General features: G+C 47.2%; 1 protein-coding gene and 2 pseudogenes across 1 annotated transcript; all 3 read left to right on the top strand.

Annotated features, from left to right (window-relative positions):
• The first annotated feature begins 1,756 nt into the window (after positions 1-1,756).
• Positions 1,757-3,260, top strand: LOC109743817 (BTB/POZ and MATH domain-containing protein 2-like; annotated as a pseudogene).
• Positions 3,261-4,912: 1,652 nt separating this feature from the next.
• On the top strand, positions 4,913-7,039 carry LOC109743820 (BTB/POZ and MATH domain-containing protein 1-like; annotated as a pseudogene).
• LOC109743821 (BTB/POZ and MATH domain-containing protein 1-like) lies at positions 6,681-14,074 on the top strand. Its single transcript, XM_045228728.1, has 4 exons — positions 6,681-6,718; positions 6,831-6,852; positions 7,012-7,026; positions 12,848-14,074. Exons 1-4 carry the CDS (start codon positions 6,681-6,683, stop codon positions 14,072-14,074), a joined length of 1,302 nt encoding a protein of 433 aa, XP_045084663.1.
• The last annotated feature ends 838 nt before the right edge of the window (positions 14,075-14,912 follow it).

The following is a 14,912-nucleotide window of genomic DNA, read 5'->3' as shown; positions in this document are numbered from 1 at the left end:
TACATAAAAGAATTCAGAGGAGATTCAAATATTGTTCATAGATAATCTTGATCATAAACCCACAATTCATCGGATCTCGACAAACACACTGCAAAAAGAAATTCGAATAGATCTCCAAGAAGATCAAGGAGAACTTTGTATTGAGATCCACAGAGAGAGAAGAAGCCTAGCTAATAACTATGGACCCGAAGGTCTGAGGTAAACTACTCACACATCATCGGAGAGGCTATGGTGTTGATGTAGAAGCCCTCCGTAATCAATGCCCCTCCGGCGGAGCGCCGGAAAAGGCCCCAAGATGGGATCTCACGGGTACAGAAGGTTGCGGCGGTGGAAATAGGGTTTTTGCTCCGTATCTGATGTTTCCAGGGTATATGGGTATATATAGGAGGAAGAAGTACGTCGGTGGAGCAACGAGGGGCCCACGAGGGTGGAGGGCGCGCCCAGGGGGTAGGCGCGCCCCCTGCCTCGTGCCTTACTCGTTGATTGCTTTACGTAGACTCCAAGTCCTCTGGATCACGTTTGTTCCGAAAATCACGTTCCCGAAGGTTTCATTCCGTTTGGACTCCGTTTGATATTCTTTTATTTCGAAACACTGAAATAGGCAAAAAAACAACAATTTGGGCTAGGCCTCCGGTTAATAGGTTAGTCCCAAAAATAATATAAAAGTGTATAATAAAGCCCATTAAACATCCAAAACAGAATATAATATAGCATGAAACAATCAAAAATTATATATACGTTGGAGACGTATCAAGAGTCGGCGGCGTACTCAGGCAGCCGACGCTGCTCCGGCGTGAGCTGCGCGCGGCGCCTGCGCACCTCCTCGTCGTGCGCCCGCTGGCTCCGCAGAACCGCCGACACCAGGATCCGCTGCGGATCTTGGTGCCAGTGGTGCGGTAGCGTGACATCGGGGTACGACAACGGCTTCCTGTACTCCCAGTGCCACCGCGCTTGGTGCACCGGGATGTGCAGGCGCCGGCGACCGGGGCGGAAACGCACCGGCGCCGGAGGAGGAGGGGGAGGGGGAGTACGGGAGGACGAGGCGCCGGGGGTGCCCTTGCCCTTGCCCTTGCCACTGTTGTTGTCGAAGAGGCCCATGGCGCGCTAGGGTTTGCTGTCGCCGGCGAGGAAGCAAAGGGAGTGGTGGGGGGCCAGATGTGGACGGGAGAAGTGGATGAGGCCAGCCCCGCCGCACACGTGCTTAAAAAAGGACGCTTTCACTGGCTGACTAGTGAGTCCGCTGTCGGTGGTCGTCATAAATAAGAAGACGGGTGGCGGTTGGGTGGCCTACAGGTGGGGACGCGGCGGACGCCGAGGAGATGTGTGGCACGTCCGCTTCGCGTCCGCGCGACGCATTCCATGCACAATTTTGGGCCGGAAATGGGTTGGCGTGGATGCCAGGCGGACGCGATTTGCGTTTGGGTCACCACGTTGGGACTCCACTTTTGTTCGCGCCGACCCATGCAGGTGGACGAAATGGGTCGCCCCATTGAAGTTGCTCTAATGAACCTCAAGAAATTTTTTCTTGAGAGAAATTGAACCTCAATCAATAAATAAAACAATGTTGAGGAGTCCATGTATCTCCATCGGACCCCAACGGATTGGGCCACGGACCAGCGGAATCGCAGAAGGGTCTGGTCTTTCCCTGGCTTCACCGGTACACCAACGAAAACCCTCGCCGCCATCCCCTCCCCTCTCCTCCCCACGCCGCCGCTGCCGCTGCCGCCCCCGCCCCCTCCCCCTCCCCCTCCCGGCCAGTGACCGTCCTAACCGACCACGCTGTACACCATGCCGACCTCCTCGCATGTCGGCGGCGACGGCCTCCCCCCCGGATCCGCATCCTCCATCATATCCGGGGTCGTGAGCGGCTACCACTTGCTGAAGATCGTCGGCTACTCGGGCACCAAGGAGGTCCCCAATGGTAAGCGGGTCGACTCTTGGCCGTTCCAGGTGGGAGGCCGCACATGGCATGTGAGTTACTATCCCAACGGGTCTGGGTCCGAGTACATTGATTACATAGGCCTTTGTCTGTGCTTGAATGATACCGTCGGCAAGGCCGAGACCGTGAAGGCAAAATTCAAGTTCAGCTTACTCGATCAACATGGGAAGGCAGTGCCGTCTTATACCTGGACCTGCGAGACCAGAGACTTTTCCGTGAAGAAATGTCAGGGATTTGCTAGATTTATGAAAAAGGGTTGAATTGGAGGAATCAGAGCATCTCAAGGATGATTCCTTCACTGTCAAGGTCGATGTCACTATCATGAGCGAGTGCCACGCGCAGCAGACACCGTCCGTCCTGGTGCCACCGTCTGACATGCACCGGCACTTCGGGGATCTCCTATCGAGCAAGGCTGGTGTGGATGTCGAATTCGTTGTCGGTGGGGAGACATTCTCGGCACACCAGTTGGTGCTCGCGGCACGGTCTCCGGTCTTTAGAGCAGAGCTCTTTGGGCTGATGAAGGAGGGAACCACTACTGGGGCCATACGCATAGATGACATTAAGGCATAAGTGTTCAACGCTCTGCTTACTTTTATCTACACGGATGCACTGCCTGCTATGGATCAACATGAGGAATCTGCCATGGCTCAGCATAGGCTTGTTGCAGCAGACAGGTATGCTTTGGAGAGGCTGAAGCTGATTTGTGAAGAGGAGTTGTGCAATTGTATCGATACGAGCTCCGTGGCGACTATCTTGGCCTTGGCGGAGCAGCACCACTGCCATGAGCTTAAGGCGGCATGTTTGGTGTTCCTCAGCTCGCCGAACAATCTGGATGCAGCCATTGAGTCTGAAGGTTTTGAGTTTTTAACCAAGAGCTGCCCTGGTGTTATTAAGGATCTCCTCAAGTCCCAGGTTGCTCCTAGTATACTTGGGAAAAGAAAATCTGGAGCATGAACATGAGGTTACATTCCTGCATATCGTCATTTGCAATCATCCGTCCAGAAACTGAATAAAGACCCTGCAGTTTTCTGTGTAGTCCTGTTCTCACAACAATGCGATTTATGTTGGTCCTATTTTGTTTGGTCATTGCATCGTTTATGGAGAATTATGAATGGTTTGACTAGCTATGTGGAAAGCAAGAACCATATGTGCTAATTAGTGAACAGTTAGTTCAGAACTTGTAAGCCTTTCAACTAGTTGCCCTTTAAATTTCGCCCAGTTCTGTCTGATTCCTCTGTAACAATCGTTGTGAGCATTGCGCTGGTTCCTGAGTTCATGCATCCCTTGTTCAGTACAGAGCACCGTTTATTTACCAGTTTCAGATAGACCATGTCTTGTTGAAATGCTGGGTTGGGATCCAGTGAAAAATCATTGGCCTTGCTGTGCTTGCAATTTTTTGCACGGCTACAATTTGTAGTGATGATTTCTGACATTGTAGTGGCTGCTAAGGTAGTGATCTTATGAAGGTTGTGGAGTTTGGCCTTAAGTATTTTCATACAGGATTAAGATCCCATTTTCCCTTTGTTGCAGATTTGCAACCAGCAGCTGTCTTGCTCTGTCTTATATCTGTAGTTCTTTGTTTTCGAATTAAGGATCAAATAATCCCTCATTTTCATTAAATTGATAAAACAACAGTACTTCAGAAGGTAAAAAAGGTTCAGCTGTTTACATGCTAAGATGCCAGTTGCCAGCACTTGCGCAGAAATTCATTTTAGGTAACCTTGTGATTGTAATGAATACATTCTTAATGGGTAGCCATGCCTAGTAAAGAATTTCCACAGGCTTGTCTGATTTGGATGAACGCGTCATGTTAGTTGGCCCATTACATTTCAACATTCTGGTAGAATAAAACTTAATTTCCCTTTGCTTGCTGCAGCCAGAGCTATTCTTAGTTCTGGGACTGTCTGCCTGTCACTTTACTCACTGATTGCTGGAATTTTTGGTATGAACATACCTTACACTGTAATGACACGTTTTAAAATGGGTGAATGACAACACTTAGCAATGACATGCTTTGTATACTATCGCCCATCATGAACTAGAGGATTGGGTAAGAGTAGCGGCAGATGGAATGGTGTGGAAGAGATACAATTTTTTATTTTAAAATCTCCGCGTGGAAAGGAGGTCGCCGGTACTCCCTTCATTCCACAATATAGTGCGCTTGCGCTTCCCGAGATCCAATTTTGACCGTAAATTTAACCAACAAGACCGACTGCGGCTGTAGCAAAAATTATATCACTGAATTCATATCGAAAATACAAATTCAGTGGTATAATTTTTGCTCCCGCTACAGTCGGTCTCGGTAGTTAAATTTACGGTCAAACTTGAATTTCAAGAAGCGTGGGCGCACTACATTGTGGAATGGAGGGATTATGATTTATTTTTATTTCGGCTACAGTGTGTCCTACTTGTAAGAGTGGAAAGGAGGGTGAGTGAACTCACCACCAACTAAAAAAAATTTAAGTAGGAAAGATTTGGCATATCCCACTGTAGCTTGTGAAAAAAAAGACCACATATATGGTTGTTGGTTTTTTCTACTCTAGGCGCATGATTATTCCTGTTGCACACAGTGTGGCAAAAGTTGGTTGATGCTTCTGGATGAGTTGCACGAAAACAACAAAAAAAATTCACAGGTATTAGAACTCCCCCCCCCCCCCCCCCCCCCCCCCCCCCCCCCCCCCCCCCCACAAATCCTGTGTTTCTTGTCTATTTCTTGTTATCACAGGAGGGGAGGTGAAGGGGAAGTGAAAGGAGAAGAATTTTTTTCTCACAAATCCTGTGTTTCTTGAAGATGGCAAAGCCATAGGTAAACAACGTCTGGAGGGGAGGTGAAGGGGAAGTGAAAGAGGAAGAAATTCAATGAACTCCCACCTTTTCCCTCCTTCTGGTGTTTCCTGGTACGTCTTCCTACTCTTTTTGTCTTTTTTTTTTTCTCTTTTGAATGGGCATGAATCTCAGCTCGTTTCAGCAGCCATGGCAGGCCTGGCGATGGGAGTTTCTTTCGTGGGGAAGAAGAAGATGTCGTGGGGCAGTTGGGGTGGAGGGAGGGAGGGTCCTGGGCCAGTTGTAGGAAGGAAGGATTCGGGGGAGGTGCACGTGATCCCCAAGGCCAGCTGCCCGCGCCGGGGGACCATGTGGTTGGTGGAGGTCGCGTGACTTGTAGCGTGGGTGGCGTGGGATGGGTACTTTCCTTTTCTGGCCGAGGGGGACCAGGTGCTTTCCTATTTTGGCCGGCCGCTCGGGAACGCTAGCAGGACAATGCGTGCTCGCTAGACGCATCCCAATAAGTAATGTTGGATCTCCATCCTACGATTGGGCCATGGACAGGCCAGCAGAAGAGTCCAGCTGATTTCTCAGTCTAGTCCTTCCCTGGGCTTCACTGATACATCACCCAAAACCCTAGCCGCCGCCGCCGCCCCCCCCCCCCCCCTCCCCGAGCCGCCCAAACCGACCACTAGACACCGTGCCGACCTCCTCGCATGTCGTCGGCGACGGCCTCCCCTCCGGATCCGCATCCTCCATCATATCCGGGGTCGTGAGCGGCTACCACTTGCTGAAGATCATCAAAGATGGAATGTACGTTACTATCCCAACAGGTTAAGATCTGAGTACAGTGATTACATAGGCCTTTGTCTCTTCTTGAATGATACAGTCGCCGGCGAGGCAGAGATCGTGAAGGCAAAATTCATGTTCAGCTTACTTGACCAACATGGGAAGCCGGTGCCATCATATACCGGTACTTCCGACACCAGGGAATTTTCTATGCATAAAGGTCACGGGTTTGGCGGATTTATGAAAAGGGTTCAATTGGAGGAATCCGAGCATCTCCAAGACGATTCCTTCACGGTCAAGGTCGATGTCACTATCATGAGCGAGTTCCATACGCAGGAGACGCCATCTATCCTGGTGCCACCTTCTGATTTGCACCGGCACTTAGGGGTTCTTCTGTCGAGCAAGGCAGGCGTCGATGTCAAATTCCAAGTCGGCGGGGAGACATTCTCGGCGCACCGATTGGTGCTTGCGGCACGGTCTCCTATCTTTAGAGCAGAGTTCTTTGGCCAGATGAGGGAGGGAACCACCACTGAGGCCATACGCATAGATGACATGGAGGCACCAGTGTTCAATGCTCTGCTTACTTTCATGTACACGGATGCATTGCCGGATATGAAGCAAGAAGAAGAATATGCCATGGCTCAGCATCTGCTTGTTGCGGCAGACAAGTACAACCTGGAGAGGCTGAAGCTTATTTGTGAAGATAAGCTGTGCAATCGTATCGATACGAGCTCCGTGGCGACTATCTTGGCATTGGCCGAGCAGCGTCAATGCCATGAACTTAAGGCAGCATGCTTGGTGTTCCTCAGCTCGCCGACGAATCTGGGCGCGGCCATGGAGTCTGAAGGTTCGAGTTTTTAACCAAGAGCTGCCCTGGTGTTATTAAGGATCTCCTCAAGTCCCAGGTTGCTGCTAGTCTACTTGGGAAAAGAAAATCTAGGGCATGAACATAAGGTTATTTGCAATCATCCGTCCAGAAGCTGACTACAGACCCTGCATGCTATCTAATTCTAGCATTAGTGCTTTTTATGTGTAGTCTTGATCTCACAAGGATGTGATGTATGGTGGTTCGACAAGCTGTGTGCGAAGCAAAAGTGTATGTGCTAATTAGTGAACAGTTAGTTCAGAACTTGTAAGCCTTTCAATTAGTTGTCCTTTACATTGTGCCACAATCGCTGTGAGCATTGCGATGCTTCCTGAGTTCATGCACCCCTTGTTCAGTATAGGGTACTTCTTATTTAGCAGGTTCAGATAGACCATGACTTGTTGAAATGCTGGGTTGGGATACAGTGAAAAAGCATTGGTCTTGTCTGGTTTTCAATTATTTTTATGGCTGCAGTTTGTACTTTGCAGTGGACATGGTACTATGGTAGTGGCTGCTAAGGTAGTGATCTTATGAATGTTTTGAAGTTTGTTCTCGAGTATTATTATACAAGCTTATGATGTCATTTTATTGTTGTTGCAGATTTTTAACCAGAAACTGTTTTGTTCTGTCTTACATCTGAAGTTGTTGTTTTCAGATTGTGGCTGCTAAGGTAGTTGATTTTATTATTGTTGTTGCTGGAATCTTTGGTAAATACCTTATGCTGTAACGACGACCGTTGACACGTCTATAAATGGGTGAATGACAGCACTTAGCAATAACACACTTTGTATAGTAATCGCCCGTTATGAACTATTGTACTGTAGCAATTTGTGTTCCTCATGTAGCATGTGGTTCTTGTACCAGGGCTATTTGTGCCTTCATGTTGGTCTCGTCTCTAGTGTGCTGCCTATACTCTGCACAAGGATCTCATCACCGGGTCTGAGTTTTAACTAGCTGGAATAACCGCATTACTCGCTTACTCAACTGTAAATTTTGAGCTAGAGCATCAACTTTGCGGATGATTCATCTCTTGTGACAGTTTTGTTTTTCAGGGAATTGTGCCAAATTCAATAGCATGTTTTTTTCCTCTTGAGGGAACCATGGAGGACAAAAGCCAGCATGAACCATTATACATTTTTGAAAACACAAAAACAGAGTTTCTTAAAAGGAAAGAGAAAGCTACACCAACTGCACAGGCCAACTTGAACAGGACTGGCAAACATAGTTCCCGAGTGGTGTTGGCGCAGCAATTGGACTGGACCAAAGCATCAAAGTCATCATGACAACGACAAAATTGTTGCGGAAAACCTAAACTATATGCGGAGATAACAACGGTAAAGCGAAGTTTACAAAAAGGGAGGCCGTCCCAAAGAGTCCTGCTGCAGCTGGTCACATCTGAATGAAGAGCAGATCGGACCTCCAGCCAAAACTGAAAAATGGACGGAAAATGATGAAGAGGATGCTCAGTAGTTTCAGAAAAGCACATAAGGGACATGCGTCAGAAGAGGTTAGTCGTATCGTGAAACCGCGGCGATTAGTATGGGGATGATGAAAAAGAACAGTAAATAGAAGAAAATAAAGCACATAAGGGACATGCGTCAGAAGAGGTTAGTCGTATCATGAAAATGCGGCGATTAGTATGGAACTGGGGATGATCAAAAGGAACAATAAATAGAAGAAAATAAGTAGCAGGTCGAAAGCTATACTTGGTAAATTTGTTGTTGCCAGTTTTTAGTGTTTCAGTCTGGACATCGACACTGACATGGTACACAAATTTGCCCAGATCACATGCTTTTGCAGCAGGGAGAGACCTTTTTTTTTTTCGAATTTTTTAGATTGTTTGGCTATTTTACAAAATACGTATAAGCTGTGTAATATAGCACATGGTTTTTCATTGAAGATATATGGGAAATGATTCTAATCATCCGACTGATAACAACGCCTGGTTCCGCCATCTTCATAACCGTCGGATCTGATATTAATGAGATGGCTAAGGAGGAACGTATTACATAGACTAAGTTTTGCAACTTGGTAGTTGTTGCAATCTCCTCCACCGCAACAATTGATGTGTTGCGGGATCTAGACCCCCCGCCTCTCGTGCTCCTCTCGAGCCCCCGTCAAGCCAAAGCCCCCACGCGCTTCTCAGATCACCGCCACTAGCAAACACTCCAACAATGCTACTGACAAGCACGACCGCCGGCGCCGGCAAGCACGCCGACGAGGTCGCCCACAAGCACATTGACGAGGCTGCCAACAAGCACGAGCAGTCGCCCAGTGTTCCTTTCAAGCTCCCCCCTCCCCCCAAGCTGACGCCTCCCCAAGCTGCTACGACCGCCGCCATCGGGGCTCGCCGTCCGCAAGCACACCGACACGATTGCCCAGGAGGAGCACCAACGTCCATGGTTGTCGCCTCATCGAGCTTCAGCCGCAACAACAGTTCGTACAACATTATCTCTGTTGCATAAATTTTCTGCAACTTGAACTTTGTTGCAAAAAAATCTCCAAATATTTCTGCAACATCATCTCTATTGCGAAAAATTTCAACAACACAATATCTGTTGCAAATGTTTCTATAATACGACTTATGTTTATGTTGGAGAAATAGAGGATGACACTCGTCCACTGGATTGAGCCTGATCCGACAGCTTGCGAGGCGGCATATTTTTCCAAATAATCTGCCGACCGACGCGTAGCACGATATATACGTGGCCTATGTTTACAAGATAATAAAGGGCACTGGATCTGCATCGTATACACGACCCGTGTCCGCAGCGGGAGTCCACCCAAAACCCTGGTCGTAAAACAAACCCTCACCCTGGCACCATAGCCACCGCCACCGTACAACATGCCCACCTCCTCAGTGTCGGATTTAGAATATGATCAACGTGGGGGCAACATTACAAAGTGTAGTAGTTTTTTTTGTCAAAACACATTGCAAATAGTTAATAAAATACTGAATATACATATGAATGCACTAGTAAAAAAAGTTCTGCAAATTGTATGTGGGGGCCATGGCTCCCACCACCCCACCCCTAGATCCGCCTCTGCCGGCGATGGCTTTCTCTCTGGATGCACTTCCACAATCAGCGCCGGCGCTGTGAGTGGCTACCACTTGTTGAAGATCGTCGGCTACTCGCGCACCAAGGAGGTCCCCAATGGCTAGTGTATCTACTCTTGCCCGTTCCGGGTGGGAGGCCGCACATGGCGTGTGAGTTACTTCAAAGATAGGTGAGCAAGGAAGGAAAAGAGAGAGAAAAAAATCCGAATAGCTGGCTGCCGTTCCCCGGGAGGGCACTAGAACGAACGTTGCAACCCAACTGCCCGCAGCCCTAATGCATGCCATCAGAAAAAAAAAAAGATTTGGCATTGTATATAACATGAAATTGCTAAGAAAAAGCCAACAGAAACAAATACTGGGGTCCAAAAGATGCAGACAAAAGAAAGATCATACTACATGGCCAATTTGCATATTAATTAGAACGAGACGGACAAGGATTTTGCCATGCTTTATGTTTTTATTCTCAAATAGCATTAGTCTTGTCAGTTTTTCAAAAAAATATAATTATGGCTGCAGTTTGTAGTGATGATTTCTGACATAGTAGTTGCTGCTAAGGTAGCAGTGATCTTATGAATGTTCTGAAGTTTGGTCCCATTTTGTTGTTGTTGCAGATTTGTAAGCAGAAGCTGTTTTGTTCTGTCTTATATCTGAAGCTCCTTGTTTTCGAATTAAGGATCATATAGTCATTTTAAAAAAACACCATATAGTCGCCAACCTCATAAAATTGATAAAACAAGAGTACATCCAAAAGTAAAAGGGTTCAGCTGTTTACATGCCAAGATGTCAGTACTTGTGGAGAAGTTCATTTTCGATAACCTTGTGATTGGAATGAACACATCGCTTTGTAGTTTGAATGTTAATTGGCTCATTACATGTTCAAATTCTTGTATAATACTTCCTCCATTCCATATTAGTTGATGCTCAAACGGATGTATCATGCACTGAAATACGGCTAGATACATCCATTTGAGCGTCAACTAATATGGAACGGAGGGAGTAGAACTTAATTTGCCTTTGCTACCTGCAGCTAGATCTTTCTTAGTTCTGGAACTGTCTGTCACTATACTGGAATCTTTCATATGAACATACCTTACACTGGAACGATGACCATGGATATGTCTTCAAATGAGTGCATGACAGCACTTAGCAATAACGCGCTTTGCGTAGTAATCGGCGATTATGAACTATTGTACGTAGCAGTTTGTGTTTCTCATGTGTCATGTGGTTCCTGTATCAACTACGTATCAGGGATAATGGGCTATGTGTCTTCATGTTTGTCCCTAGTGTTGCTTATGCCCTGCAAAGGATCTCACTGGGTTCTGAATAGTTGGAAGTAACCGCATTACTCGCTTCCCTTAACTGTAAATTTTGAGCTAGAGCATCAACTTTGTGGGTCGTTGATCTACTCTGGGCCAAATTCAACAGTATATATATTTTTCTCTCGAGGAAACTACGGCGCACAAAAGCGAGAGCAACTAGTTAACGAGCGCTCGTTCAGGAGCCTCGCAACGATCAGCGCTACTTGGCGCGCTCTCAGCCATTCGCCACGTGTCGCGCTCTCCGGATTTTGTTTTTTTATTTTTTCGCACGCGTTTTCGGTTTTTTAGACGGTTTTTTCCGGCTTTTTTCGACGTTTTGGTTTTCCCCCGGTCTTTCTTAGCTTTTCGATAAAAAAAATTTCGAAATTTTTTTTGCACAAAAAAACGAGTTTTCTTTTTCTTTTTCGCGAAAGTCATGGTTTTTCTTCCGCGAGAGTCACGGCCGTGCCTTTCGGAAACGAAAAAAAACGCATTTTCTGTTTTTTTTTCTTCCATCAGAGTCATGGTTTTTCTTCCGCGAGAGTCACGGCCGTGCCTTTCGGAAACGAAAAAAACGCATTTTCTGTTTTTTTTTCTTTCATGAGAGTCACGGTTTTGCTTCCGCGAGAGGCACGATTGTGCTTTCACGAGAGTCACGGCCGTGCCTCTCGAAAAGGAAAAAACAAAACGCGTTTTCTATTTTTTTTTCTTTCGCGAGAGTCACGCTTTTGCTTCCGCGAAGACACGGTTGTGCTTTCGCGAGAGTCACGGCCGTGCCTCTCGGGAAGGGAAAAAATACGCCTTTTCTGTTTTTTTACTTTCGCGAGAGTGACGGTTTTGCTTTCGCGAGAGGCACGGTTGTGCTTTCACGAGTCACGGCCGTGCCTCTCGGAAACGGAAAAAAACGTGTTTTCTGTTATTTTCCTTCCACGAGAGTCACGGTTTTGCTTCCACGAGAGGCACGGTTGTGATTTCGCGAGAGGCACGGGCGTGCCTCTTTCGGAAAAGGAAAAAACCGTGCTCCCGGTCGGTTTTTTCGTCCGTTTTTTTTCGTGAAAAAAAAGTTCGTCAAAACCTATCAACATGGATCTAGTTTTGAAGATCTCGACACGAGGAATCCAATGGTGAAAATGGTTCGAGATTTGAACGCATGGTTTGAGAGACAAAACGTTTTGAATAAACGGATCTACGAAGAAAGAGAAAACTCCCAGGTTGCGACAAGTGGCGTGCTGCATGTGCGCCACTTGTCGTGACCTGGGAAGGTGGAGTGTTCTTTGCAACGAGTACTCTTAATTAGTGGTTTCGCACAAAAGCCAGCATGAACCGTTTTATATTTTTCGGGCAACACAGAAAACCGAGTTTTTTTTACAAGGTGATGAAAGAGAACAAGGACACCGAGCTTTTTACAAGGAGAAAGGAGGAGTTACGGGCACTGCACAACTGCCAAATTAAACAGGAGCGGCAAGATTGGCAAACATAGTTTGCGCAGCAATTGGACCAAAGCATCAGTCATCATCGCAACAATGGAATACCACGGAGGTAAGCTCAATCATCGTCACGGCAAACCTTTGAATTGTGACGCTTCCTCAGATTTCATAATGCAGAGATAAGAACTGTAGAGTGAACTACTCCCTCTGTACGAAATATACAAATTCCACCAACTACAAGTATTTCGGTACAGAGGGAGTATATACAAAAAGGAAGGCCGGGAGGCCATTCCAAAGATCTCAAACCATGCTGCAAGTGGTCACATTTGAGTGAAGAGCGTGTCGCGGATCTGCAGCCAAAACTAAATATGCTCAGTAGTTTTAGAATGGCGCAGAACGGGGATGCGTCCGTAGAGGCAGTCCTCTAGTGAAACTGCGTATGTAAACCGGGGGTGATGAACAAGAAGAGTAATAAATAGAAGAAGAAAAAATTCCCACAATCATATGCTCTTGCGGCAGGGAAATACCTTGGCCTTTGGCTACTCTAAATTTCCAAAAAATAAAGGGCCTTTGGCTACTCCACAAAATAAAACTCTGCAGTATAGCACGTCTTTCCTTGTTGAAGATGGCACGACCGCCGGATCTGCATCGTACGTACGTACGCGGCTTGTATCAGCAGCGGACTCCACAGTTGCCTTTTCCGTGTAGCCCTCGAGACAGCACCCACAGCCGGACAGCCCTCGCCGTCCCCGTTATAAAACAAGACAAACCCTCGCCGTGACACCGTCTCCACCGCGACCGGCCGAACCGACCAAGCCATACGCCATGTCGACCTCCTCGCAGGCCGGCGGCAATGGTCTCCCCTCCTGTTCCGGTTCCGCTTCCTCCATCGTCGCCGGCGCCGTGAGCGGCTACCACGTGCTCAAGATCGTCGGCTACTCGCGCACCAAGGAGCTCCCCAATGGCGAGTGGATCGACTCCTGCCCGTTCCAGGTGGGAGGCCGCACATGGCATCTTCGTTACTATCCCAACGGGGCCGAGTCCAGTAGCACCGATTACATATCCCTCTATGTCGCACTCGATGATATCGTCGGCGAGGCTGAGGCCGTGAAGGCGCAAGCCAACTTCAGCCTGCTCGACCAAGGTGGGAATCCGGTGCTGCCCTATTGCTGGGGAACCGGTACCAAAAACTTCTCCGAGGAAAACACTTGGGGATTCAACAAGTACATCAAAAGGGATGAGTTGGAGAAATCAGAACTTCTCAAGGACGATTCCTTCACTGTCAAGGTCGATGTCACTGTCATGGGCGAGTTCCACGCACGGAAAGCACCATCCGTCGTGGTGCCACCGTCCGACATACACCGGCACCTCGGGGACCTCCTGTCGAGCAAGGCGGGCGTCGATGTCGAATTCCGGGTCGGCGGGGAGACATTCTCGGCGCACCGATTGGTGCTCGCGGCACAGTCTCCGGTCTTCAGAGCAGAGTTCTTTGGGCCCATGATGGAGGGCACCATCACTGAGCCCATATGTATAGATGACATTGAGGCAGAAGTGTTCAAGGCTCTGCTTACTTTCATGTACACGGATACATTGCCTGATATGGATCAACAGGAGGAATCTGCCATGGCTCAGCACTTGCTTGTTGCAGCAGATAGGTATGATCTGGAGAGGCTGAAGCTGATTTGTGAAGATAAGCTATGCAAACATATCGATACGAGCTCCGTGGCGACTATCTTGGCATTGGCGGAGCAGCACCACTGCCACGAGCTTAAGGCAGCATGCTTGGTGTTCCTCAGCTCGCCAGTGAATCTGGATGGGGCCATGGAGTCTGAAGGTTTCCAGTTTTTGACAAAGAGCTGCCCTGGTGTTATTAAGGATCTTCTCATGTCCCACGTTGCTCCTAGTTTACTTGGGAAAAGAAAATCAAAGGCATGAAATGTCATTTGGAATCATCTGTCCAGAAAGTTACTAAAGACCCTGCATGCTATCTAAGCATTAGTACTTCTTTTGTGTAGTCTTATCTCACAAGGATGTGATGTACGGTGGTTCTTTTTGTTTGGTCATTGTATCCTTCGTGGAGAATTAGTAATGGTTCGACAAGCTATGTGCCAAGCAAGAACTGTATGTGCTAATTAGTGAACTGTTAGTTCAGAACTTGTAAGCATTTCAACTAGTTGCGCTTCACATTGTGCCACAATCGCTACTAGCATTGCGCTGCTTTCTGAGTTCATGCATCCCTCGTTCAGTACAGGGCACTGCTTATTTACCAGCTTCAGATAGACAATGCCTTGTTTAAATGCTGGGTTGTGATCCTGTGAAAAAGCATTGGCCTTGTCCGGTTTTCAACTTTTTCTATGGCTGCAGTTTGAAGTTTTGAAGTTTGGTCTCAAGAATTTTATTACAAGGTTATGATATCATATATTGTTGTTGTTGTTGCAGATTTGTAACCAGAAGTTGTTTTGTTCTGTTTTATGTCTGAAGTTCTTTGTTTTCGAATTAAGGATCATATAGTCGCCAATCTCATAAAATTGATAAAACAAGAGTACATCCAAAAGTAAAAGGGTTCAGTTATTTACATTTTTTTAAAAGGAGGATGACTCCGGCATTTGCATATGGGTGATGCATGCAACCATTATATTAATTATTCATAAAGACATTATAAAGTATTAGATCAATAAGGCTGAAGCCACCACCTTGGCAACATCTGTTGCTACTCCTATGCAGTTAATAAAGGGGTGCTAATTGTCCGAGCCGAATACCAAACAGACATCGC

The sequence above is a fragment of the Aegilops tauschii genome, chromosome 5 (assembly GCF_002575655.3).
Source record: "Aegilops tauschii subsp. strangulata cultivar AL8/78 chromosome 5, Aet v6.0, whole genome shotgun sequence".
NCBI lineage: Eukaryota > Viridiplantae > Streptophyta > Magnoliopsida > Poales > Poaceae > Aegilops > Aegilops tauschii.
This window is presented reverse-complemented; position numbering and strand designations above follow the sequence as displayed.

Coding starts and splice junctions, on each gene's coding strand:
- LOC109743821 (XM_045228728.1), top strand. CDS start 6,681: ATGCTTCCTGAGTTCATGCACCCCTTGTTCAGTATAGG. Junction 6,719..6,830: donor CACCCCTTGTTCAGTATAGG/GTACTTCTTATT, acceptor TTATGGCTGCAG/TTTGTACTTTGCAGTGGACA.